At 38.9% G+C, this 26,921-nt stretch overlaps 1 protein-coding gene across 21 annotated transcripts in view; it reads right to left on the reverse strand.

Annotated features, from left to right (window-relative positions):
- The window catches only part of KMT2C (lysine methyltransferase 2C), a 300,175-nt gene that overhangs the window by 183,602 nt on the left and 89,652 nt on the right, over nucleotides 1–26,921 (reverse strand). For 16 of the 21 annotated variants that reach the window (XM_055392455.2, XM_055392466.2, XM_055392454.2 and 13 more), the window contains one exon: nucleotides 10,206–10,347. In XM_055392455.2, coding sequence (XP_055248430.1) covers nucleotides 10,206–10,347 — 142 coding nt within the window. The remainder of the gene's footprint in view (nucleotides 1–10,205; nucleotides 10,348–26,921) is intronic. The other 5 variants (XM_055392460.2, XM_055392459.2, XM_055392467.2 and 2 more) reach the window with 1 other exon arrangement.

The raw sequence follows: 26,921 nt of genomic DNA on the forward strand, positions 1-26,921 counted from the left end.
ATCTAGCTAATTTTTGTATTTTTAGTAGAGACGGAGTTTTGCCATGGTGGCCAGGCTGGTCTCAAACTCCTGGCCTCAGGTGATCCACCTGCCTTGGTCACCTAAAGTGATGGGATTACAGGCATGAACCACCGCACCTGGCCTGTCCCAAGCATTTTGGATAGGAGAAACTCAACCTGTACTAACAAAACTGGAAGACTAAAAAAATTAAATCAACAACAGTGGAAGATTTTAATTATTTTTCTCAGAAAATACTATGTCAAACCAATAAAAATTAAGTATTGAACATCTTTATTGTTCATTATTTATTAATTACCTGAGCATAATAAATTAGTTTGAGATACTATATTCAGCTCTATCTACAACTAACGGTTCACATTCTTTTCAAGTATATTAAAATATTTCAAGAGTGGATTACATAGTAGGCCATAAAAGAATACATGATACACAGCAAGTGACCAACATCATGCAGGCAACATTCTCTGACAATAATGCAGTAAAAATAAAAATGTATAATAAATGGATAACTTAAAATTTTCTGGCCAGGTGCAGTGGCTCATGCCTATAATTCCAACACTTTAGGAGGCCGAGGCAGGTGGATCACCTGAGGTCAGGAGTTTGAGACCAGCCTGACCAACATGGTGAAACCCCGTCTCTACTAAAAATACAAAAGTTAGCTGGGTATGGTGGCACACGCCTGTAGTCCCAGCTACTCAGGAGGCTGAGGCAGGAGAATCGCTTGAACCTAGGAGGTGGTGGTTCCAGTGAGCCAAGATCGCACCATTGCATAGCCTGGGCAACAGAGCGAGACTCCCTTTCAAGAAAATAAATAAATAAATAAATAAATAAATAAATAAATAAATAAATAAATAAATAAATTTGGAAACTAGAAAAGATATTGTTTAAGAATCTTTCACTTAAAATGGAAATCCCAATATGTGAAATAAAATCATAATGAAAATACTGAATATAAAATTGATATAAAATATAAAATACTGAATATAAAAATTTCAATATATTACTGGAAGTCCTAGGCAGAGCAATATGGTCAAGAGAAAGACATAAGGGATCCCAGTAGGAAAGGAAGAAGTGAAACTGTCTTTATTTGCTGATGGCATGATCTTATATATGGAAAACCCTAAAGACTCCACCAAAAAACTGTTAGAATAAACAAATCTGATAAAGTAGCAGGACACAAAGTAAATATACAAAAATCAGTAGCATTTCTATATACTAACAGCAAACGATCCTAAAAGAAAATTAATGTAATAATCCCATTTACAATAGCAACAAAAAAATTAAATACTTAGGTGTAATTTCAACCAGGGAGGTAAAAGACCTGTATACTGAAAACCATAAAACTCACAAAAGAAATTTAAGAAAACATCAAGAAATGGGAAGATATCCTATGTTCATGGACTGGAAGAATTAATACTGTGAAACTAACTGTCCATACTACCCAAAGTGATCTACAGATTCAATGCAATATCTATCGAAATTCCAATGTCGATTTTCGCAGAAATAAATTATCCTTAAATTTATATGGAAGCACAGAAGACATCAAACAGCCAAAACAACCTTGAGCAAAAAGAACAATGCTGGATGCATCACACTGTCTGATTTCAAAACATTACAAAATGATTGTAATCAAAATAGTATGGTACTGGCACCAAAAAAAAAAAAAAAAAAAAAAACCATACATCTGGACAGGCACGGTGGTTCACACTTGTAATCCCAGCACTTGGGTAGGCTGAGGCAGGCAGACAGCTTGAGCCCAGAGTCTGAAACCAGCCTGGGCAACATGGTGAAACCCCGTCTCTACTAAAAATATGAAAATAAGCCAGGGGTGGTAGTGAACACCTGTAGTCCCAGGTACTCAAGAGGCTGAGGTGGGTGGATGGCTTCAGCTCAGAAGACAGAGGTTGCAAAAAGCCAAGATCATACCACCGCACTCCAGCCTGGGCTACAAATACCACCCTGGCTCAAAAAACAAGAAGACACATCGACCAATGGAACAGGAATGAACTCACGCATTTACACTAAGTTGATTTATAACAAAGATGCCAAGAAAACACAATGGGTAAAGAACTGTCTCCTCAATAAATGGCACTGAAAAAACTGTATATCCATATGCACGAGAATAAAATCATACCCTTGTCTCACATAACACATAAAAATCAATTCAAAATAGATGGAAGTCTTATGTTTAGGATGTCAAACTATAAAACTACTAGAATAAAACATAGGGAGAAAGTTCCATGTGGGCAATAACTTTTTGGATATGACCCTGAAAGCATAGGCAACAAAAGCAATAATAGACAAATGGGATGGCTAAACCACCAAGCTCCTTATGGCAAATGAAAATATTAACAAAGTAAAGACACAACGCACAGAATGGTAGAAAATATTTAATATCCAAAATATATATGGAACCCAAATAAACAGCAAGAAAACAACCTGATTAAAAAATGGGCAAAGGACCTGAACAGACATTTCTCAAAAGAACACATACAAATGGCCAACAGGTCCATGAGAAAATGCTCAGCATCACTACTCATTAGGGAAATGAAAATTAAAACAAGTATACATCACGTAACACCTGGCTATTGGCTAACGCCTAACAAATGGCTACTATTAAAAAGATGAAAGATAAGTATTGCCAAGGATACAGAAAAAATGGAAGTCCTGTACATTGCTGTGGGGGTGTCAATTAGTACAGCCATTATGGAAAATGGTAAAGAGGTTCCTCAAAAAACTAAAAATAGAATTACCATATAATCTAGTAATCGCACTTCTGGGTATATATCCAAACAAACTGAAATCAATGTCAAAAGGATATCTGCATGCCCATGCTTACTACAGCATTACTTACAATAACCAGGTATGGAATCAACCTAAGTATCCATCAATAGATGAATGGATAAACAAAACATGGTATACATAAACAATGGAATACTATTCAGCCTTGAAAAGCGGGAGGATGGGGAGTGGTGGCTCATGCCTATAATCCCAGCACTTCGGGAGGCCAAGGCTGGAGGACTGCTTGAGCCCAGATATTCAAAACCAGCCTGGGCAACATAGTAAGACTCCATCTCTACATAAAATTTAAAAAATTAGCCTGGTGTGGTGAGCACACAACTGTAGTCCCAGCCACTTGGAGGCTGTGGTGGGAGGATTGCCTGAGCCCAGGAAGTTGAGACTGCAGTGAGTTGTGAGCACGGCATTGTACTCCAGCCTGGGCAACAGAGTGACACCCTTTCAAAGAAAAAAAAAGAGAGAAAGAGAAAGAAAGGAAGGAAAGAAAAAAAGGAAAGAAGGAAGGAAGGAAGGGAAGGAGGGAGGGACGGAGGGAGGGAGGGAAGGAAGGAAAAAAGAGGGAGGGAAGGGGAGGTAGAAAAAGAGGGGGAGGGGAGGGGAAGGGAAGGGAGGCAGGCAGGGGAGGGGAAGGGGATTAAGGAAGAGGGGAGGGAGAGAGAGAGAGAGAGAGAGAGAAGCGGGAGGGACCTGTCATCTGCAACAACTCAGATGAATCTAGAGGATATCATGCTAAGTGAAATAATCCAGGCACAGAAAGACAAATACGGCATGATCTCACTTATATGTAGAATCTAAAAAAGTTGAACTAAAAGAACCAGTAGCAGAGTGATGGTAACCAGACACTCGGAGAAGGTAAGGCAGGAAGAAGGAAATAGTAAGTTGTTGGTCAAAGGATACGAAAATTGAGATAGGAGGAATAGGTTTTGAGATATACTACATAGTAGGGTGACCTATATTTTAAAATAACAGTTTGGTGCAAAGGATACGAAGGTTGAGACAGGAGGAATAGGTTTTGAGATATAGTGCATAGCAGGGTGACCTATATTTTAAAATAACTATTAGTTTGGTGCAAAAGTGATTGTGGTTCTGCCATTAAAAGTAATGGCAAAAACCGCAATCACTTTTGCAGCAACTTAAGAGTAAATTTCAAATAACAAATGAGAGTTAATCAAGGTAATGGATGTTAATTTGCTTGATTCAATCATTCCACTTTGCATTCATGAATTGAAACATCACACTGTACTCATAAATGTACAATTAGGATTTGCCAATCAAAAATAACATTTAAAAAATAATAAATGTATCATGAATCATTTTAGATAAAATTTATATGTTCTGCGAAAAATATAACATGAGAAAATTGGTAAAAGATGAAACAGACAGCTGAATAGAAAAAAACTTGGAAGTGGGGAGCAAATTTATGGAATACATATTCAAAGAAAAAAATCTTTGAATTGAACTGGTAGTGACTTCATTTTCTATAAGAAACCCCACAGACCCATGTAATTTTATGACAGTTACTTCAAACTTACATGGAGTCAATTCCTGTCTTAAACTAGCTGTTCCAGAAAATAAGAAAACTGAAAGATGCCTCACACACGAGGCTAGTGTAATTTTGTCTCCAAAACTAGGACATTACAATATTACAAAAATTCATATTGCTTATGAACATAAACAAAATATTAGCTAACTAAAACCCAACAGCATGTTTAAAAAATGTCATAATCAAGTAATGTTTATTGCAAGTAATCAAGTAATGCTTACTGCCTTCTACAGAAGCTTTTTCTTATTGCATTGTTTTGCTTCATTTTTAAATACATATGAACATAAGTTCTTTGTTAGTTATATGCTTTAGAAATATTTTTCCCTTTTCTGTCATGTATCTTTTTACTCTTGGTATTTTTCATGAAAAGTTGTAAATTTAAGTATAGTGGTATTAATCAATCCTTTTCTTTTCTTTTTTTGAGATGCAGTTTCTCTCTTGTCGCCCAGGCTGGAGTGCAATGGTGCGATCTTGGCTCACTGCAACGTCCACCTCCCAGGTTCAAGCAATTTTGCCTCGGCCTCCCAAGTAGCTGGGATTACAGGTGCCCACCACCACGCCCAGCTAATTTTTGTATTGTTAGTAGAGATGGGGTTTCACCATGTTGGCCAGGCTGGTCCCAAACTCCTGACCTCAGGGATCCACCCACCTTAGCCTCCCAAAGGGCTGGGATTACAGGCATGAGCCACTGCACCCGGCCCCTTTTCTTTTTATGTGTGTGTTTTTTTTTTTGAGACAGGGTCTCACTATGTCACCCAGGCTGGAGTGCAGTGGCAGGATCACAGCTCACTACAGCCTCGACCTCCTGGGCTCAAGCGATCCTCCCACCTCAGCCTCCTGAGTAGCACCACCAAGTCCTACTAATTTTTGTATTTTTTGTAGAGACAGGGCTTTGTCATGTTCGAGTCAGGCTGGTCTCGAACTCCTGGGCTCAAGCAATCCTCCTGCCTCAACCTCCCAAAGTGCTAGGATTATAGGCATGAGCCACTGTGCCTGGCCAATCAACCCTTTTCCATAATTAGGGCTTTCCATTTGTTTTTTAAAAGTCTTTCCTTACCCCAAAGCAATGAAGAAATTCCTCTACATTAACTTCTTTTATTAATTTGCTTCTCACATGTAAGTCTATAAATTAACTGGAGTAGACATGAATAAATTAGCTTTTTTTTTTTTTAAAGTATGTCTAATTGTTCTAGCACAATTGTTGAAAGAGACTTCCTTCCTCACTAATTTGTGATGCCCCTTTGTCATAAATAACCTGTCCATATTACTCATGTATCTGTATCTGGGTTCCCTATTCTGATCCATTAGTCTATTTGTCTGTTTCTGTGGTAATACAGCACTGACTTAATTTATTAGCGTGTTACGAAAAGTCTTAGTATCAAGTTAAGCAATCCTTCCTCTTCTTCATGGGTCCTTTGGCTTATCCTGTCTTTTGCATATTCATATAAATTAAAATCAGCTTGTAAAATTTACTGTAGAAATTTTTATTAGAATTTTCTTGAACCTACAGATCAACTGGGAAAGAACATCTTTAAAATACTGAATCCCCTAAAATGTGAGTATTATATTGCTATTATGTCTGTGATCCTTAATCTTTCCAAAAAGTTTTATAATTTTCTCTACAAAAGTCTTACATTTTTGCACATAATCCTAGTCACATATTATTTTATATTATTGGAAAATATTCTAAAAAATACCATTTAACTGTGTTCCTAATATATATAAATACATGTGATTTTTGCATTTTGATTTTGTTATCTAGCAATCTTGCTAAAATCCTATTAATTATAATAGGATGATTATCTATCTACAGATTCATTTAGAACATTTTATATACTGCACCATTAAAATTCATTAAATTCAGGCCGGGGACGGCGGCTCACGCCTGTAATCCCAGCACTTTGGGAGGCCGAGATGTGCGGATCACGAGGTCAGGAGATCGAGACCATCCTGGCTAACACTGTGAAACCCTGTCTCTACTAAAAATACAAAAAAATTAGCCGGGCGTGGTGGCAGGCGCCTGTGGTCCCAGCTACTTGGGAGGTTGAGGCAGGAGAATCGCGTGAACCCAGGAGGCGGAGCCTGCAGTGAGCTGAGATCGTGTCATTGCACTCCAGCCTGGGCGACAGAGCGAGACTCTGTCTCAAAAAAAATAAAATAAAATAAAATTCATTAAATTCAATCTGTTCATCCTATTTTAAGGGAACTGTGGGAGAGATAAAAATGAATAAATAAAGGTCAAAAAGTCGGAGCCTGGAATAAACACCAGGTCTGTATTTACAGTATGCTGGCTTTCTCACAGTGTACATTCACTCTGTCCTGTCTAATGAAAATAACAGTGGTAGTGGTAGTATAGCCCAGGATAAATAAATAACAATGGCATTGCTTATTAATCTACCTCAAGGTTATTTTCCCATGTGGTATGAGCATCAATCTACCTATATTTTTTACATAGATAGCCAATTATTGAGTGACCTATTCTTTTCCACTGATAGGCCATGATTATTATAAATGAAATTATCATATATTCATGAGTAGCTTTTAACTTTCATTCTCTGTACAAGTATTAGATGAGGACTAACAGTGACAGTGTGCTACTCACAGGTGACAAAAAGATAAGTCAGTCAGGCATACTGTGTCCTTAAGATCTGCAGAAGAACCAAGCAAGGAGGTTAAGAACTACAATGGGTTCCCGAAGTAGGCCTAGAGGATACAGAGGCACAGAATACTTTCAGAAGGCTCTCAGGCACCTGCTCTAAACTAGCAAATATTCTGCATTCTGTACCTCTCAACTCCACATATGCATTACACCATTTCTAATCTCTATATAACACATAGCAAAAAGTAAAGTTCATGGTAGTATCAAACTACAAAAATTTAAGCAGAACTTTAAATGCTTTTCAATCAACTAGAATTCATTATTCATTAAAAATATATTGGGCCGGGCACAGTGACTCACGCCTGTACTCCCAACACTTTGGGAGGCCAAGGCGGGTGGATCACGAGGTCAGGAGATCAAGGCCATCCTGGCTAACACATTGAAACCCCGTCTCTACTAAAAATACAAAAAATTAGCCAGGCGTGGTGGCGGGCGCCTGTAGTCCCAGCTACTCAGGAGGCTGAGGCAGAAGAATGGCATGAACCCAGGAGGCGGAGCTTGCAGTGAGCCGAGATCGCGCCACTGCATTCCAGCCTGGGCGACAGAGCGAGACTCCGCCTCAAAAAAAAAAAAAAAAGAAAAAAGAAAAAAAAATTTATACAGCACCTAATCTCCGTCAGGAACTATTAAGTGCAGGACACAGTGTGGTGAACAAAGCCCACCAACAAAGTGCCTGTCTTCAGAGTTCACATGACAGTCAAATGAACTGTTGGAAAATAATAAGTGCCACAAAGAAAAATAAAGCAGGTTACTATGTAAAATATGGTGGGAGCTGCTGTCTTCTTTTCCATCCTACTCCTTTATTTTGAAAATGTTCAAACCTCCCAAAAAATATTGGAGGAGGAGGAGGAGAGGACTACAGTATAACAAACACCAGTGTGTTCTTTTGTTGATTCACATTGTATGTTCTTTTTCCTAAGCTGACTGAGGCTAAGCTGGATGTGGCCCTTCAGAGAAGGCTAGTATTATCAGCAAGGTGGCCTCTCTGGGAGGTAAGCCAGGAGACAAGCAGAGCAAGCACCAAAGCTCTCAGACAGAAACCCCATCAGCACATTTAAAGGAGTGAGGCCAATGTGGTGAGAGCACAGTGAGTGACAAATGACATGAGAGAGGCAGTCAGGAACAGATCACACCTTGTAGACATGGTAAGTACTTGAAATTATGAATATAATTTAAATATAATAGTCATGAAAGAGAGTGGAGAGTGGGGACCTGATTATCATTATTAGAATAATTTTTGCAACTGTGCTATAAACAAATTGGACTATGGAAAGGTAAAGAGAAGCAGAAAGACTGCTTAAAAGGCTACTACAACTTCCAAAGGATAACAGTGACTTCAACTAAAATGTTAGGCAAGTTAAGACACTAACAAGTTGTTTGGGTTATCGAGTTGAGCTACAAGGTATGAGAAAAGATAGAAATCAAGGATTAACTTTCAAAGTTTCTGGACTAAACAACTGAGTGAATACTGGCATTATTTATTGAAATGAGGAAATCGTGGGGAGAAGCAGACTTGGGGCAGAGGTGGAGGCAGAATCAAGCATGGTACTGGACATGTTAAGGGTGAGGTGTCTAATACACTTCCAAATGGAGATGTCAAGCAGACAGTTGGACATAAAAGTCTGGAGTTCAGGTAAAGAAGAGTAATGGAAATGAACACGTGAGACTCTTAAGGGCACACACAGAGGTTACAGCCATTAGAATGAATGAGCTTTCTTTCCCAGGGAGTGAACAGAGACAAAAAGTAGACAAGATATCTGAGGGCTTATCCTTAAGAACTCCAAAATTATAAACACGTAGAATCTCCACAGCAACTAGCAAAAGATAAAATGAGGAGTGAGATGTCCCAAAAGCAAAAGAAAGAAAATGGTTCAAGAAGATGAGAGAGGTCAGGTGCAGTGGTTCATGCTTGCACTTCCACCACTTAGGGAGGCTGAGACAGGAGCATTGCTTTAGCCCAGGAGTTCCAGACCAACCTGGATAACATAAAGAGACCCAATCTCTACCAAAAAAAAAGCTTAAAAATTAGCCAAGTATGGTGGCACACACCTGTAGTCCCAGCCACCTGGGAGGCTAAGGTGGGAGGATCACCTGAGCCTGGGAGGTTGAGGCTGCAGTGAGCTGTGATCACACTACTGCACTCTAGCCTGGGCAATAGAGTAAGACCTTGCCTCAAAAAATAAAAAAAAAAAAGAAAGGAAAGGAAGAAAAGGGAAGAGGAAACGGAAGTAGAAGGGAGGAAGGAGGGAGAAGGGATGGAGGGGAAGGAGGGAGAAAGGGAGGGAAGGAGGGCGGGAAGGAAGGAGGGAAAGAAGGGAGGGAGACAGGTAAGGAGGGAGGGAAGGAAGGAGATGGGAGTACCAAACTGATGGATAATTTCATTATTTTATTCATGTCTTTCAAATAAGGTCTAAAAACTCTTAAAACTTCAAAGCTGAATTATACAATGATATGTTACAGGCCCAGTGTAGTGGCTCATGCCTGTAATCCCAGCACTTTGGGAAGCCGAGGCAGGTGGATCACGAGGTCAGGAGATCGAGACCATCCTGGCCAACATGGTGAAACCCTGTCTCTACTAAAAACACAAAAATTAGCTGGGCATGGTGGTGCATGCCTATAATCCTAGCTACTCAGGAGCCTGAGGCAGAAGACTCTCTTGAACCAGGGAATTAGAGGTTGCAGTGAGCTGAGATGGCACCACTGCACTCCAGCTTGGTGACAGAGCAAGACTCCATCTCAAAAAAAGGGGTGGTGGAGGGGGGGGAGAAAAAAGAAAGAAAAAAAATAGATTATAATGTCCTGTGTTTCCTTTTTTAATGAATGGGGAGAAGGTAAGGAACAAAAGTATAAACTTAAGTTTACAGGTAAGTATCAAAAATTAATCCTCATGCTAAATGCTCACATTTATGTCTTCTGCCAGGAATAGCACATTGGTAACATCCTGTACTGGCCTGAGGTGACTAGAGTAAAACCCTAGTGTGCTGCCCTGCTCTACAATTGCCTAAGCCCACAGATGTAACTCATCCCAACTAAACACAGAGGTATCAGCTTCAAATTTAGCTACTAAATCATAAAATCCCACCCAGATTTTCATCCTAAACTCATACTCCTTGAATTTTCTCTATAGTCATTTCACTGCTTTATTCCTGTCACTAATATCCAATCCAGCTGCATTCATTCTCTAACCTGATTTTGGCTTCTACACCAACAGAGACCAGGGAGTTTGCCGATTCCTCAGACACAGATCGCTGAAGAGTTGGAATTAGCTGTTTGCTGTTATCCACTTCTGCTTCAGCATCCTCTTCTGCAGATTGTTCTTTGATTTCTGCTTAACAGTAAACAAGAGAAAACAAAGAGTCATTTTTGTGTTTATTTTAATCACTGGTGAGTGTATCTATAAAGCATAGGTCATAATGTAAAAAGAAACAACAAATAACAATACTTCACTAATATAAGAAAAGTTTATGCACGTAATTAGTGGTATTGTGCATCTTTATTCTCTACCACAAAATGATTATCAAAATAATGTGAAGCATGGTATACTTTTCCTTGTGCCCAAATTATAGCTGACTCAGAGAAGTTTCATCCTAGTAATAAATGTTAAGAATCTTGGCTAGGCATGGTGGCTCATGCCTGTAATCCCTGCACTTTGAGAGGCCAAGGCAAGCAAATCCCTTGAGCTCAGGAGTTTCAGACCGGCCTGGGCAAGATGGTGAAACCTCATCTCAACAAAAAATGTAAAAATTAGCCAGGCAAGGTGGTGAGTGCTTATAATGTCAGCTACTCAGGAGGCTGACATGGAAGGATATGCCTTGAACCTGGGAGCCAGAGGCTGCAGTGAGCTGGGATCGTGCCACTGTACTCAGGCCTAGGTGACAAAGCCAGACCCTGTCTCAAAAAAAAAAAAAAAATCTTATTTTTGGCCAGGTGTAGTGGCTCACACATGTAATCCCAGCACCTTGGGAGGCTGAGGCAGGCATATTGCTTGAGCCCAGTAGTTCAAGACAGCCTGGGAAACATGGTGACACCCCATCTCTACAAAAACTTAGCTAAGCATAGTGGCACACACCTGTAGTCCTAGGTACTCTGGTGGCTGAGGTGGGAGAATCAATGAAGCCCCGGCAGCGGAGGCTACAAGTGAGCTGTGATGGCACCACTGGACTCCAGCCTGAGCAACACATCTAGATCCTACCTCAACAACAACAACAACAACAACAACAAGATTTTTTTTTTCTTTTTTTTTTTTTTTTTTTGGATGGAGTCTCGCTCTGTCCACCCAGGCTGGAATGCAATGGTGCGATCTCGACTCACTGCCACCTCTGCCTCCCGGGTTCAAGCGATTCTCCTGCCTCAGCCTCCTGAATAGCTGGGATGACAGGCGCCCACCACCATGCCTGGCTAATTTTTGTATTTTTAGTAGAGACTGGGTTTCACCACGTTGGCCAGGCCGGTCTTGAACTCCTGACCTCAGATGATCCACCTGCCTCGGCCTCCCAAAGTGCTGGAATTATAGGCATGAGCCACTGTGCCCGGCCAAAAAAACAATCTTATTTCAGGATTATAGCAATTGGTCTACAGAACAAATGTATTTCAAAGTGACTCATTAAAAATTGTTTCACACTTTATAAAATCATCATTAAAAGACTCATTATGTATCTTAATTATTACCCATTCTAAAAGCTTAATATTTGAAAAGGACAAATCTTCACTTTATTGCCTTTTTCCATTCTCCTTGAATCCAACCCCAAACACCTTAAATGTTCTTTCTCAGGAGGCAGCCTAACAGCTGAGAGGATTTCCACACACCACTACCCCTAACATCATTCTTCTTGTTTAATAAAAATTATATGTCCACTCTGTCTGTCATGCTCTATTACTACAATGAAGGGACATTACACCTCCCCACCAGTGCTCATGATGCAGTTCCATGCTCTTGGCTGGCTCCTTCTTTTCTAACTTGAAATTTATTTAGACCTTTCTGCATCACTAACCCCAAACAAACAAAAACATCTTAAAGTCCTTTCAAGCGCCTCTTCTCTGTCTTTCCTTTTACCACCAAATTCATGAGATGGCATGACTGAACTCTACTACCTTCCCCTTCAACTATACCTTTCTAATTGTATCCAGCCTCCTATTATAACAATTATTCTCAGCTGGGTGTGGTGACGCACACCTGTAATCCCAGCACTTTGGGAGGCCAAGGTGGGCGGATAACCTGAGGTCCGGAATTCGAGACCAGCCTGACCAACAACATGGTGAAACCCTGTCTCTACTAAAAATATAAAATTAGCCGGGCGTGGTGGCACATGCCTGTAATCCCAGCTACTCGGGAGGCTGAGGCAGGAGAATCGCTTAAACCTGGGAGATGGAGGTTGCAGTGAGCCGAGATCATGCCACTGCACTCCAGCCTGGGCAACAGGAATGAAACTGCGTCTCAAAACACACACACACACACACACACACACACACACACACACACACACACAATTATTCTCGTCAACACCACCAATAGACCAACGGCAAAAGAATTAACAATCCAGTTAGCACCCACAAGCTTTCTTCAAACATCCTAAAAATTCACTTCACACCAGGACCACTTCCTCCTTAGTGAAATGATCTTCTATCTTTTATAAGCACAGAGATATAATAGTCTAATATCTATCTCTTCAGCTGATTTCCTTTAGACCTCTAAATATAGGTACAGCCCTCTATACATCCTTTATATACTCCTGGGGTTGGGTGGTTGTTTTCGTTTTTGAGAAAAGGACTCACTCTGTCGCCCATGCTGGAGTGCAGTAGTATGATTCGCATTCTTGGGCTCAAGAATCCTCCCGCCTTAGCCTCCCAAGCAGCTGGGACCACAGGCACATGTCACCACATTCTTTTTCATTTTTTTTTGTAGAGATGGGGGTCTCACTACGTTGCCCAGGCTAGTCTCAAACTCCTGGCCTCAAATCATCCTCCGGCCTTGGCCTCCCAAAGTGCCAAGAATACAGGCATGAGTCACTACTCCCAGCCTATAAGCTCCTCTTTGAAGAACTTATTATCCACATTTCAACAATTTCCTCTGGACTTTATGATTTGTAAGTCAACATCTCTAGCACTAACTCCTCTCCTGAGTTCCACACCATATTTTAACTATACACTAGACATATTTAGCAGCTTGAACACTAAATTTCACACAAAACTTTATCTCTTATCGCTCAGATTAGCACTTCAATCTGACTTCCCTCTTTAAAAAAAGAAAACTATCTTCTACATTCAAAATGAATTTTAGAAAAGTATTTTGAAAAACAAACAATTTGTATAACTATTCTTGGGTAGTTAGAAAAAACTACAAATAATTGTAAATCCTATCAAATCATAAAATTAATGATAACATGAAGCATCAAACAGATGGTTTTGGTTTTCATACTTAAAATAACATGTTTCTTTTCTTTTTTAAAAAATTGAAATAGAAAAGCTGACCTTAAGTGTTTATACAGTCTATCAATCAAGGTGTCCTGTCTATCCCTAGAGACAAAATTGATAAAGTATCTAGAATCAAATCTACAAATATGTAAGCTTGTATTCAAAAGGAATAATAAAGTGAAAATTTACATTTCTATGTGACAAATGACCTCATGAACAAAATGAATGTGCCACAGATGAGTGAAATACAATTTGAATCCCCCCCGAAAAAAGGTATTCAGATCAAGAATAGCTAAATAACTCCAAAGATGAACAAGGCACATAAACCTGTAGAAAGTAGACAAAGGGGCAGGGCGCAGTGGCTCACGCCTGTAATCCCAGCACTTTGGGAGGCCAAGGCAGGCAGATCACCTGAGGTCAGGAGTTCGAGACCAGCCTCAACATGGAGAAACCCCATCTCTACTAAAAATACAAAATTAGCCGGGCGAGGTGGTGCGTGCCTGTAATCCCAGCTATTCAGAAGGCTGAGGCAGGAGAATTGCTTGAACTTGGGAGGCGGAGGTTGCGGTGAGCCGAGATCATGCCATTGCACTCGAGCCTGGGCAACAAGAGCAAAACTCCGTCTCAAAAAAAGAAAGAAAGAAAGTAGACAAAGGACAAAGTCCATACTCTTCATCTTCTATGCTTTTCAAGTTTTAGTAGGGCACACAACTGCTCAGCTAGAGACTTTATTCCCCAACCCTCTTTGCAGCAAACCATGGCAAGTTCTTACCGAGAGAATACGACCAGAAGCAACTGCGCAACCTCATCATCTAAAAGGAAGTGACCTGCTCTTCACTAAATTATAGTCCCCTTTCCTACAGACTGGAATGGACATGACAGCAACCCAGTCGCAATGCTGCCAATGAGGCGCAATGCTCCAGGTGATGGCAGAGAGACAAGACAGAAGAAACCTGGGTCAACAAACAATAATATGGAGCAAAAGACAACTCATCAGCCTACACCTCTCCATCCTCAGAAATATTACATGAGAGAAGATCAATTTGTTTTATTTAAGCCACTGCTATATTTTGGGGTCTCTGTTACAGCAGTTTAACCCATGCCCTAATTAACACAGAAAACTGGTATTAAAGAGTGAAGAATTGCCGTAACAAAATCTTCAAGTGGCTTGATCAGGCCATGAGACACTGATAATGGAGTCTGAAAATCAACTGACTCTTTTTAGGCTATATTAAAATATTTAATATAGCTATGACCTACAACAATTTGGAATGTAGACTGTACCTACACAGCCTGTAGCTCTAGGCAAAGCATCTGGAATGACCCAAAGGGTATTCTGTGTTGCCTCTCTCTAGTATTTTTACAGCCAAAGATAGAAAAGAATACAGTTCTGCTAGAGAGACTCTCTCTGCCTGCCTATTATATTCAAAGTACTATAAAATTATCATATATATAAATACCTGTATGAAAGTATTTCATTTCTACTCAGAGAGTCCCAGAATACATTTTGGGATATACCCATTTTATACCATTCTTACTACTGGGTAACAAGAAAGGGGAAGAGAAAAATAAGTGACAAACTTAAGGAGGAGTAAGAATAGTGCCTTCAGAAACTTACCAACAATGAGCCAAATGGACCAGGGTCGCAAATCATTACATTACCCTGGAAACACATTTTTTCCCGGAGCCAGATCCGTTTATCTCCACTCCCAAACTGTGCTCTCTCCAATAAAGTATGACTTGGCTGCTTCCTTTTACTATGCTGCTATCTACCATATATGACCTCTAGTCAAAAATTTCCTTCTCCTAGCAAAGTATATAACAGTTTCAGCTTTTTCCTTATTTTTATCCCCAAAAAAGAAAATACATAGCACTTTTATTATTTTTAGGGGAGTTTTATTGCTTACAGCTAAGGGAAAACAAGCAGGACAATGTCTATCTCTCCCTCAAATAAGAGCCAGAAGGAAATAGAAAAGTTAAACGTTAATGTTACTGGTTGGCCAGTAGGTTTGCAGGTATACAACCTTTTGAAATTATGTTTCCTGCATTTCAAAGAGAAAAAAAAAGATTCAGACTATAGGGTTTTTTTGTTTTTGTTTTTGTTTTTTAAGAAATAGGACCGGCACCAGATCTGATCCCACAAAGCAGGTAAGAAGACAGGCTTTCAGAGTTCATCCTGTTCTCTTTTCTCCTCTAGCTATTATTATTACTGGCTCTGCCCATGATTCTAACCTGGATCTGCTAAAGAAACAGTAGGGAGCGATAGTTTTGGTTTTACTTTTGGTTTAGATTTTGTTGTTTCAGTCTTGTGTTCTTTAACAAATAAAGAGAACTCTATGACTGCTTCCTAGATAGCAGTAATTCCTGCCACAAAATAGGAACAAACAACAAAAAAGGTATCACTAAATATGTGATACTTCAGGTAATAACAGAAGCTGTCTTTAACTGTCACTCTTCATTTGGCAGACTATGTTAGATCTTAGTATCTGTCAAAGTCAAGGCAGGACAACTGAGTGTTTATGTCTCTCTCTCTTCTCCTAATCCTAGTCTTCAAACAATTGTCAGAGTTTGGCAGCAGAATGTGAAACAGACTGCTCTGGATAAAAATGATGTCAACCAGGGATCCAACCAGAGATGTCATCCAGAGATGCTCCGGATGAAATGGCTACAAACCCAGTGATATCTGAGGAAATATGCCTGATGCCAGTACTTAATTATCTCTAGTTTATTATTAAAAATGTACTCTTGAATACTATCCTATGCTTTGCCTAAAGAAAGAAGCTAGCCATTCAACCAATAAAACAGGCCAGGTTTGGCGACTCCACCACTTTGCAGAGTTTTTGCCTTTCATGAGGTCCAATTAGCTCAAACTGCCTGCAGGCCAAACTGTGGAAATTGGAGCAGACATTTAAAAAATTACATTGCATTTTTAAAAATTCAGTGTGGTATTTTTCTTGAATATAAAATCCCCAATATATCTTTTCCCTTACTTTGAACCTGACCTAAAATACAGGCAATGGCACTTGGTCACAAAATGCACCAAAGTCAGAAAGGTGGGGACAACTGCAGCCCTGGGATAAGGACAGGTGAGGCGATTTCATCTGTAGCCACCATCTACGGATAATCTCCATCCACTAGGTGGCACATGTACAGTGGTAACTATACTAAGGAACCTCATCATTGACCTGGCGTGGTGGCTCAAGCCTGTAATCCCAGCACTTTGGGAAGCAGGAGGATCACTTGAGCCCAGAAGTTCAAGACCAGCCTGGGCAACATGGCAAAAGCAAAAAAAATTCAGCCGGCCTTGGTGGCACACACCAGTAGACCCAGCTATTCAGGAGGTTGAGGTGGAAGAATCACTTGAGCCTGGGAGGCAGAGGTTGCAGCTGCACCAAGATCACACCACTGCACTTCATCCTGGGTGACAGAGCAAGTCCCTGTCTCAACAACAACAATAAAAAAGAGAAACTAATCACATGTAAGTAGATTCCTAAGAGAACTTGAAGACAATGTGCACTTCATTAAATAGCATCAGCTATGTGCCAGGCATTATCTCTGGGGATGCAAAGATAAATTAGATCTAACCCTTTCCCTTAAATAAGTTCATAACATACCCTCTTTTAAACCTTTACTTTTCCACCTCCAATGACTCTAATTTATCCTACACAAATTGGTTCTAAGACATGAGAAAGTTTAATAGCAAAACGTGTCTGCTGTGTTAGTTAAAACCAAAGGCTTGGAATCCAATGGTTCCGAGTCTGCATTCTAGCTCTGCCATCTGCTAGCAATGTGACCTTTGGCAAGTTATTTAACTTCATCTCAATTTTACTTTGCTCGTCATTTAAAACAGACAATACCACCTAGTATAAAACTGTCTTTATGATCAAAAAAAAAAAAAAAAGAACGCATGAAAAGCACTTAGCTCAACATCTTAAGTGTAGTGATGTAGCTGCTATTCTGATGACCTCTATCTACATTCACACACTATAGTCTATGGATTCACTTGTCCACCTCACTTATACAACTTGTTTTTTTTTTTTTTTTTTTAAAGACAGAGTCTCGCTCTGTCACCCAGGCTGGAGTGCAGTGGTGCGATCTCGGCTCACTGCAAGCTCTGCCTCCCAGGTTCACGCCATTCTCCTGCCTCAGCCTCCCAAGTAGCTGGGACTACAGGCACCCGCCACCACACCTGGCTAATTTTTTGTATTTTTTAGTAGAGACGGGGTTTCACTGTGTTAGCCAGGATGGTCACGATCTCCTGACCTCGTGATCCGCCTGCCTCAGCCTCCCTAAGTGCTGGGATTACAGGCATGAGCCACCGTGCCCAGCCCTCACCTACTCAATTTCTAACTCTTGATGTCACATCATGAATTATTAAATTGCATTACGAGAATTAACGAGAATAAAGAGGACATTTATTTAGCCCCCTCCTATCTATGCTCCAGAGTTAATATATCATTAATTTAGAATGGTTATTTACCAAACAAAATTTTGAGTAACAAGTACATACTATAATTTCTATTCAAATGGTAGTCATTACAAAGATAGTCAAGATCCCTACGTTTAATGATCTAGATGAAAGACTGAAAATAAAAATAGGACACAATAATGATGATGCTGGTAAGCACATGGCATGATGGGAGTTAAGGGGAAGAGGTGGGGAATACAGCTCAGAAAGGCTTCAGAAAGGTATTAGAAGCCCAGCTAAAACTAAAAGGATAAATCAAAGTGTGCCTAATAGTTCCCTCTCAAGTTTTCTCTTTTAAAAAAAGAATAACATCTAACATATTTTCTTCATTCAAAAGATAAGGAAACTAAAATCTGAAAGTTAATTACAAGCTCAAGATCACAAAGCTAACAGGAAACAAAGCTGGGATACAAAATCGGGTTGTGTAACTCTAAAGCCTGATGTGCTCTTTTCACTACTTCCACCGCCTGGCAGAGCATCAAAGTGTAGCATGTAAGTTTTATAAATACATCAATATTAAAGAGAAATGTTAACAGTCTTACTAGGACCGTGTTACTGAGGGATCATTTACTGAATATAAACACTATGAGATAACTAAAAATACTCTTTTTTAAGCACTGCTAAATAAAATTATGAAGTGGACAGAACATTTATCTCACAGCCAAGTTCACAGAAATAAAGCATTTTGATTTTGAACAATTACAAAAGTATTTCCCTCAAAGGTTAAATACTTCTTTGAAAGGACTGTGTGTAGCCTACAAATATACTGAACAAACTTACCAACACTGATAGCATAACAGGCTATGTCAAAAATATTTTAGAGGTCAATTTTGGACTCCCTTATCAATACATTAGTATATTCTTTCAAAGCGTCCTACTTTTTCAATGGATTTTTAAAGTTTACTTACTTAAGGGTTATAGGATTTTAGAGGGAGAAATTACTTCTTTATTTTTACTAACCTCTAATTTTTATTCACTTCCAAAATTTAGAATTCTAAGAAAATATTAAGAATGTAAGCAACAAGCACAGTGGATACCTAAGTGTTTGTCACCAACAGAAATCACGGATATTTTCTTATCACATGCAGTTGTTGCAGATATCCCAAAATATCATTCACCCTCATCACTACTTCAAAATTACAGTAGTTATTAAATTCACTGCTAGATTTTATAATTTAAGTGAATTAAAAAGATGTTATAAGATTACAAGTTTGGCTTATTTTTATTTCAATGCAATTGTTTATCTTTGTAATCCTATTTTGGTGTATTTTTATTTTATTCATTTAAAAACATTATTTGAAAAAGAGTCCATAGATTACATCATAGTACCAAAGGGGACTATGGCGCTGAAAAAGTTAAGAACCCCTGTTCTGTATGTGCCATTCACAGGAGACCACAGCCCCAATTTGACTACATGCTCTATGAAAACAGGCATTGTATCTGTTTTTATAAACCAGAGCTACCACAAAACCTGAATGATGTTCGATAGTTGCTTAATTGATGTTAATTATATAATATAAAGCAAGCAGATAAATCTCATATATAGACACAAAGATTTATAAAAAGCACAGAGAAAAATAATATATTTAAAATGAACTCGAATTTACTAACTATGCAAGTAAACACTGACATTCATTATCGACTAGTTATCCAAAAAATATGCCTTCTCCCTCTATGCTTTAATCAACTTTTTTTTTTAAGAGATGGGCTCATGCTCTGTCACCCAGGCTAGAGTACAGTGGCACAATCATAGCTCATCAGAACCTCAAACTCCTGGGCTCAAGGTATCCTCCCACCTCAGCTTCCCCACTAGCCAGGACTACAAGGCACATGCGATCATGCCTGGATTTTTTTTTTTTTTTTTTTTGGTAGAGACAGGGATTAACTATGTTGCCCAGGCTGGTCTCAAACTCCTGGGCTCCAGTTATCCTCCCACCTCAGCCTCCCAAAGTGCTAGAATTACAGGCATGAGCCACCATCACCATGCCCAGCCTAATCAGCTATAAAATAGAATAACTGACTTCCCTTAACTCCAGAGAATGGCAATATTTTTCATGCTTGCTTCCTACTAAAACTACAGAAGAAAACATAGCTAAGAAATTGTGTAACCATGTCCCTCCCTCCTTTTGAAAGAAGTCTGCCTCCTGACAGTTATGTTTTCTGGATATATCTCATTGAATCTAGTGTATCCAATGTCATCAAAATTGTACTGTAAAGCTAAAACATTAGCACTATATTAGAAAAAGCAAATTATTTATTAACCCTATCTGTATTCACTAAACTACTTAAAATACTGACACTGATTAATAATATGAATATAGTTGCTGCTTTCACAGAACAATGTAAGCAACTAAAAGTAAATACACAAAAAAAGCACTAATTTTCTCTGAGAGTTAACACTTTTACAGGTGACTTACTCTCTTTATAATTACCCACAGTTCCATAAATTTCTACAAATATACATTACTGTTATAATATTTAATGTGATTTTTAATGCAAATTCAAAAAGCTTAAGAGTCCAATACTTGTCAAAAGCCAAAAAATATACGGGCATTAATTTAAATAGTAATTGTTTAAGCAGGATAGACTGCTAATAAATGAAAAAAAATAGTAACTGTTAGAAGTCAACTGTTCTCTAGGTGTTTTATTTAGTTGTTATCAGTATTTCCTTTAGCTTTGCTACATAACTTTTAAATGTTAATGGAATTTTTTGCAATTAATAAAAGAAACTAAAATAAACCAACAAATTACAACATACATCTTTATAACAATTATTTCTACCAATATTGATCTTCTTCTGAAATTTAACTTTATTTAGGCCTTAAAAACAAAAATGAACCAATGAAACTGTCTTGGACCCTCTAGACCAGCCCAGGTGTCACCTGAATAGCAATAAATGGCTCTGGTGGATGCCAGCAGAGCAGAACTGCCCAGCCAAGCCTGACCTAAATTCCTAACCCACAAGATCATGAAATATGTTTGCTTTTTAAGCCACTGTGTTCTGAAATGATTTGTTATGTGGCAATAAGTAGCTGAATTTTTCATTTTAAACTTCGGTTTGAAAATTATGTATGGCTTATCAAAGACATATAGGTGTCTTTACTTCACCATCTCTTCAACTAAACCGTCGAAGCAGTCAGTATTTCAAACACTGACAGTAACTACAAAAGAAAAAAGCTCAGAGGGTTTTGCTCCAGTCCAGAAGTGACCCATATGATTTCCACCCACAATTCACTGGACACAGTCATATGGGCCTGTCAAGCAGGCTTGGAGCTGTGTAATTCCACCACATATCCAGAAGGGAGAGTGCCAGAGCTATTTGACAGACACCACCAATCTCTACCACCACAGTATATAATTTTAAATAATATACTAAAGTTAGGGAAAATTTTATCCAAAGAAAAACCTGATACTTCAAAAAGAGAAGTGTCAATTACAAACTTTCATATCAAAAAAAGATAAGAAAGGACAGGTAAAGTTAAATTGTTAGGCCAATTAATGTAACAAGAATCCAGGCTTTTTCTTTGTGCCAAATGTCACCATAATCTGTTGTCAATTAGCAGCTATACTCAAAATGTACAAACAATAATTTGGGGTGTCCACTTTTTAAAATAATATCACTAAAGTTTCTATTATTGTAAATAAAGGCATATGTAGGGTTTATACAAAGCTGTATACTTAAACCATATGCAAATAACCAAAAGGCGCTGAAGTAAAGTAACACGTGTATGGCTTTGGAACTCCAATTCCACCTGTCTCATCAAGTGTACTGACAAAGCAAAAGACCCCTATCTTGTCTATGTCAATTAAATACTAACATCTGAAAGCCACCACTAAATAAGAACCAATAGTCATTACATAAGCAACAGCTAAAAATTAACAAATAATTAGACCACAAGATAATCTAAGATTCTGATACGTAACTCAAGGCAGTATGATAGACATCATTAGTGGAAATCCCTCAAAGATTAGTCACAAATGGTAATCTTGATATTAAATCCGATAGTTTTACTATTTTAATAAGAATTATTATTTATGAGACATATTTATAATAATGGATAGGTATTAACTTAGTTATTGTTAACTATTAATTATAATCCATTCCACTATAGTTATAACTGGCTTACCAAATTAGAAAAGGGATATAACTATAGTTAATACATGTAAAAAGCTAAACTGAAAAATCAACAACTCTTGCTAGAACCATAAGGTCAATAAAGTCACAGGGCAAACAGGTACCCTCAGAACTGGAGGGATAGACATGAATCACAACTTACCTGAGCAGAAACCCATGGGTAAAAACCTCCATGGGTACAAAAACCTGAACCATAATTGACAAAACGCTGGAGGTTCAGTGTGGACGAGTCTGGAAGATAAAAACTACAGAGGGACCCAGTCATCGTGGGGCCCCACGGTTTTGTGTTTTACCTCTAGGAGTTCTACTAGTTTCTCACAGTGAACTTCACAGAAAAATCTCTTCTTGCTTTCAACAGCAGGAGGGGAAAAGGAACCATTTCTCTTAACAAGGCCTGCCTTCAGGAGAAACTATTTAACTAGAGCCTAACCTACGAGAAGAGAAATAAACTCCAGCCAGTTCTAGCCTAAGAGAACTATCTAACTTTAGCCCATTCTAGGCCATTCTGCCCCACCTAAAAGCAGTGAAAGGGCAGGGTGGGGAGGAAGAGTAAAAAATTCAGACTTCCCCCTCCTCCTACAAGGCCCACCACATTACTACAGGCCTATTTACAGCTGTTGTCTTTACCCAGTGTACTACACTTGGCTATCGAGAAAAAAAATTACAAGGTATACTTAAAAGCAAAAAACACAGTATAGAGCAACATCAGAACTAGACTCGGATGCAGGAAGGAATTTGAAATGATCAGATGAGGAATTGAAAGCAACTATGATTAATATGCTAACGGCTCTAATGGATAAAGTAGACAGCATGCAAGAAGACGTGGGCAATGTAAGCAGAGAACTCGAAATTGTAGAGATTAAAATGATAGAGATTTTTTAAAAACTAACAGAAATGATGAATGCTTTTAGTGGGCCTATTAGTAGACCTCACACAGCTGAGGAAGCAATCTCATTGCTTGAAGATATTTCAAAAGAAACCTCCAAACCTGAAAAGCAAAGAGAAAAAGACTGGGAAGAAAAAAAAAAAAGAACAGAATGTTTAATACAGAAAACTACAAAAAGGTAACATGTAATGGAAATACCAAAAAGAGACAAAAGAGGGGAAGAACAAGAAATATTCCTCAAATTAATCTCAGAAACCAAATGACAAAGAACATCAAAAAGGATAAATGCCCAAACAAACTACACCTGGTCATATCATATTAAAAACCACAGAATACTGAAAAATCCTGAAAGAGGTCAGAGGGAAAAAAATACCTAAGGTAACAATTACATCAACTCAGAAACCATGCAAGCAAGAAGAGAGGGAATGAAATATGTAACATGTTGAGAGAAAGAAAACATCAACCTAGAATTCTGTACCCTGCAAAATTATCCTTCAAAAGTGAAGGCTTTCTCAGGCAAACAAAAATTGAAGAATTTGTTGTCAGATGACCTACCCTGCAAGAAATGTTAAAAGTCCTTCAGAGAGAACAAGAATGGTACAGGTCAAAAACTTAGACCTATATCAAGAGAGGAAGAGCATCTCAGAAGGGGCAAGTGAAGATAAAATTTAAAAAAAAACTTTTTTATTATTAACTGATCTAATAGATAAGTTTGTTCAAAATAATATCTGCAACAATGTATTCAATTATGATTGCTTATGTATAAATACATATGCTTACGTATAAGTGAAATGACTGACAGCAACAATACAAGGGATGGGAGGAAGGAATTAGGATTATTTTGTTCTTATAAAGTACTCACATTACAAGTGAAAATTACAGTAGTGCCACCTTATCCATGGAGAATATATTCCAAGACCCCCAGTGGATGCCTGAAACCAAATAACAGCAAACCCAATATATCCAGTATGTTTTTTCAATCATACTAAGATGGCTACTAAATGACTAATGGGCAGGTAGCATATACAGTATGGATGTGCTGGACCAAGAGACGATTCACATCTCAGGCTAAAAAGCACAAGATTTCATTATGCTACTGAAAACAGCGTACAACTAAAAATTTATGAATTGTTTATTTCTGGAATTTCCCATTTAATATTTTCAGACCACGGTTAACTGGAGGTAACCAAAACTGTGAAAAGCAAAACCATAGTTAAAGTGGGACACTACTGCACAGTGTTATTAGAAAGTAGACGTGGGTTTGTTGTAAACATATATTACAAACTCTAAGGCAACAACTCAAAAAAAAAAAAAAAAGAAAACTGTGCTAAGAAAGAAGAGAAAACAGAATCATACAAATTGCTCAATTAAAACCACAAAAGGCAGGCTGGGCATGGTGGCTCACGCCTGTAATCCCAGCACTTTGGGAGGCCGAGGCGGGCAGATCACAAGGTCAGGAGATCGAGACCATCCTGGCTAACACAGTGAAACACCGTCTCTACTAAAAATATTAAAAATTAGCTGGGCAGGGCAGCATGCGCCTGTAGTCACAGCTACTCGGGAGGCTGAGGCAGGAGAATGGCGTGAACCCGGGAGGCGGAGCTTGCAATGAGCCAAGATGATGTCACTGCACTCCAGCCTGGGCAACAGAGTGAGACTCTGTCTCAAAAAATTATAATACAATAAAATAAAATGAAACCACAAAAAGCACAAAAAGAGTGGAAGACAAAAATAGGAACAAAGAACAAGGACAATAAATAGAAAACAGTTAACAGATATGGTAGATATCCATTCCATTATATCAACAATCACTCTAAAGCTGGGCATGGTGGCTCATCCAGTAATCCCAGCACTTTAGGAGGCTGAGGCCAGCATTTCAAGACCAGCTTGGGCAACACAGCGAGAACCCGTCCCTCCAAAAAAACTATTTTTTTTTAATTAGCCAGGAGTGGTGGTGTGCACCAGTAGTCCCAGCTACTTGGGAGGCTGAGCACAGGTAGTCCCAGCTACTCGCGAAGCTGAGGTGGGAGGATGGCTTGAGCCCAAGAGTTCAAGGTTACAGTGAACTATGATGGCACCACTGCACTCCAGCCTGGGTGATACAGTGAGATTCTGTCTCTAAAAATAAAAAAGAATCACTTTGAATAACAATGGTCTAAATATACCAATTAAAAGACAGAAATTGTTATAATAGGTTGTGTTTGTTTGTTTGTTTTGAGACAGAGTCTTGCTCTGAAGCCCAGGCTGGAGTGCAATGGCACGATCTCAGCTCACTGCAACCTCCACCTCCTGGATTCAAGTGATTTTTGTGCCTCAGCCTCCTGAGTAGCTGGGACAGTACCCGCCACCATGCTCGGTTAATTTTTGTATTTTTAATAGAGATGGGGTTTCACCATGTTGGTCAGGCTGGACTCAAACTCCTGACCTCAGGCGATCCACCCGCCTCAGCCTCCTAAAGTGCTGTGATTCCAGGTATGAGCCACCACACATGGCCTAGAATAGATTTTTAAAAAAGAAAACCCAAGTACATATTGTCTACAAAAAAAAACCCACTTTAACTATAATATAAAGATACATACAGATAAGAAATAAATGGATGGAGAAAGATATTCCAGGCTAAAAATAATCAAAAGAAAGCAGGAGTTGCTATATTAATTTCAGACAGATCAGATGTCAAAGTTATCAGGAATAAAGAAAGGCATTTTATAATGATAAAGGGGTTAATTCCCAAGACATCAGTGTGTCTCAACAGAACATCAAAATATGTGAAGCAAAAAATGATACAATCTCAAGGAGCAAGAGATGAACCCACTATTATAGTTGGAAAGTTTAACACCCCTCTCAGAAATAGATCTGGCATGCAGAAAATCAGCAAAGACATAGTTGAATCTGACACCGTTAATCAACTGGAAATAACTGACATCTAAAGACTACTTCATCAACAGTAGCAGAATACACATGCTTCTCATCCACATGGGACACTTACAAGGTAGACCACATTCTGAGCCATAAAACATACCTTAACAGATTTTCAAAAATAGAAATCGTACAATGTCTGCTCTCAGACCACGTCAGAATTCAAGTAGAATTCGGTAACAGAAAGATAGCTTAAAATCTCAAAATACTGAGACATTAAACCATACACTTCTAAAGAACACACAGGTCAAAGAAGAAACCTCAAGAGAAACTGAAAAATATTTTAAACTAAATGAAAATAAAAAGAAAATTTGTGAGATGCAGTGAAAGCAGTGCTTAGAGGAAAATTTATGGCATTGAACACATATACAGTTGACCCTTGAACAATGAGAGGGTTAGGGGCTCCAACCCCCCCACCACACAGTCAAAAATCTGTGTAACTTTTGACTCCTTGAAAACTTAACTACTAATAGCCTACTGTTGACAGGAAGCCTTACCAATAACATAAACAGTAGATTAACAAATATTTCTGTGTTGTATTATATACCGTATTCTTACAATAAAGTAAACTAGAGAAAAGAAAATGTTATTAAGAAAATCATGGCCGGGCACAGTGGCTCACACCTGTAATCCCAGCACTCTGGGAGGCCGAGGCGGGCGGATCAGGAGGTCAGGAGATAGAGACCATCCTGGCTAACACGGTGAAACCCCATCTCTACAAAAGATACAAAAACTTAGCTGGGCGTGGTGGCATGCGCCTGTAATCCCAGCTCAGGAGGCTGAAGCAGGAGAATCGCTTGAACCCGGAAGGCAGAGGTTGCAGTGAGCCGAGATCGTGCCACTGCACTCCAGCCAGGGAGACAAGGAAAAGGAAAGAAAAGAAAAGAAAATCATAAGGAAGAGAAAATACATTTACAGGACCATACTGTATTTATTGATACCGTAAGTTTATGTCACCTGTTTACAAGACTGTCTACCTGAAATAGTGGGCAACCTCAGCTACGGACTTCCATCTATGGTACACATCAAGCAGTTCAACTTTTTCTTGTATGTCATGACTTTGCTTCTTGTAGGGAGCACTTTAAG

Source organism: Gorilla gorilla, chromosome 6 (genome assembly GCF_029281585.2).
Source record: "Gorilla gorilla gorilla isolate KB3781 chromosome 6, NHGRI_mGorGor1-v2.1_pri, whole genome shotgun sequence".
In the NCBI taxonomy this organism is placed as follows: Eukaryota; Metazoa; Chordata; class Mammalia; order Primates; family Hominidae; genus Gorilla; species Gorilla gorilla.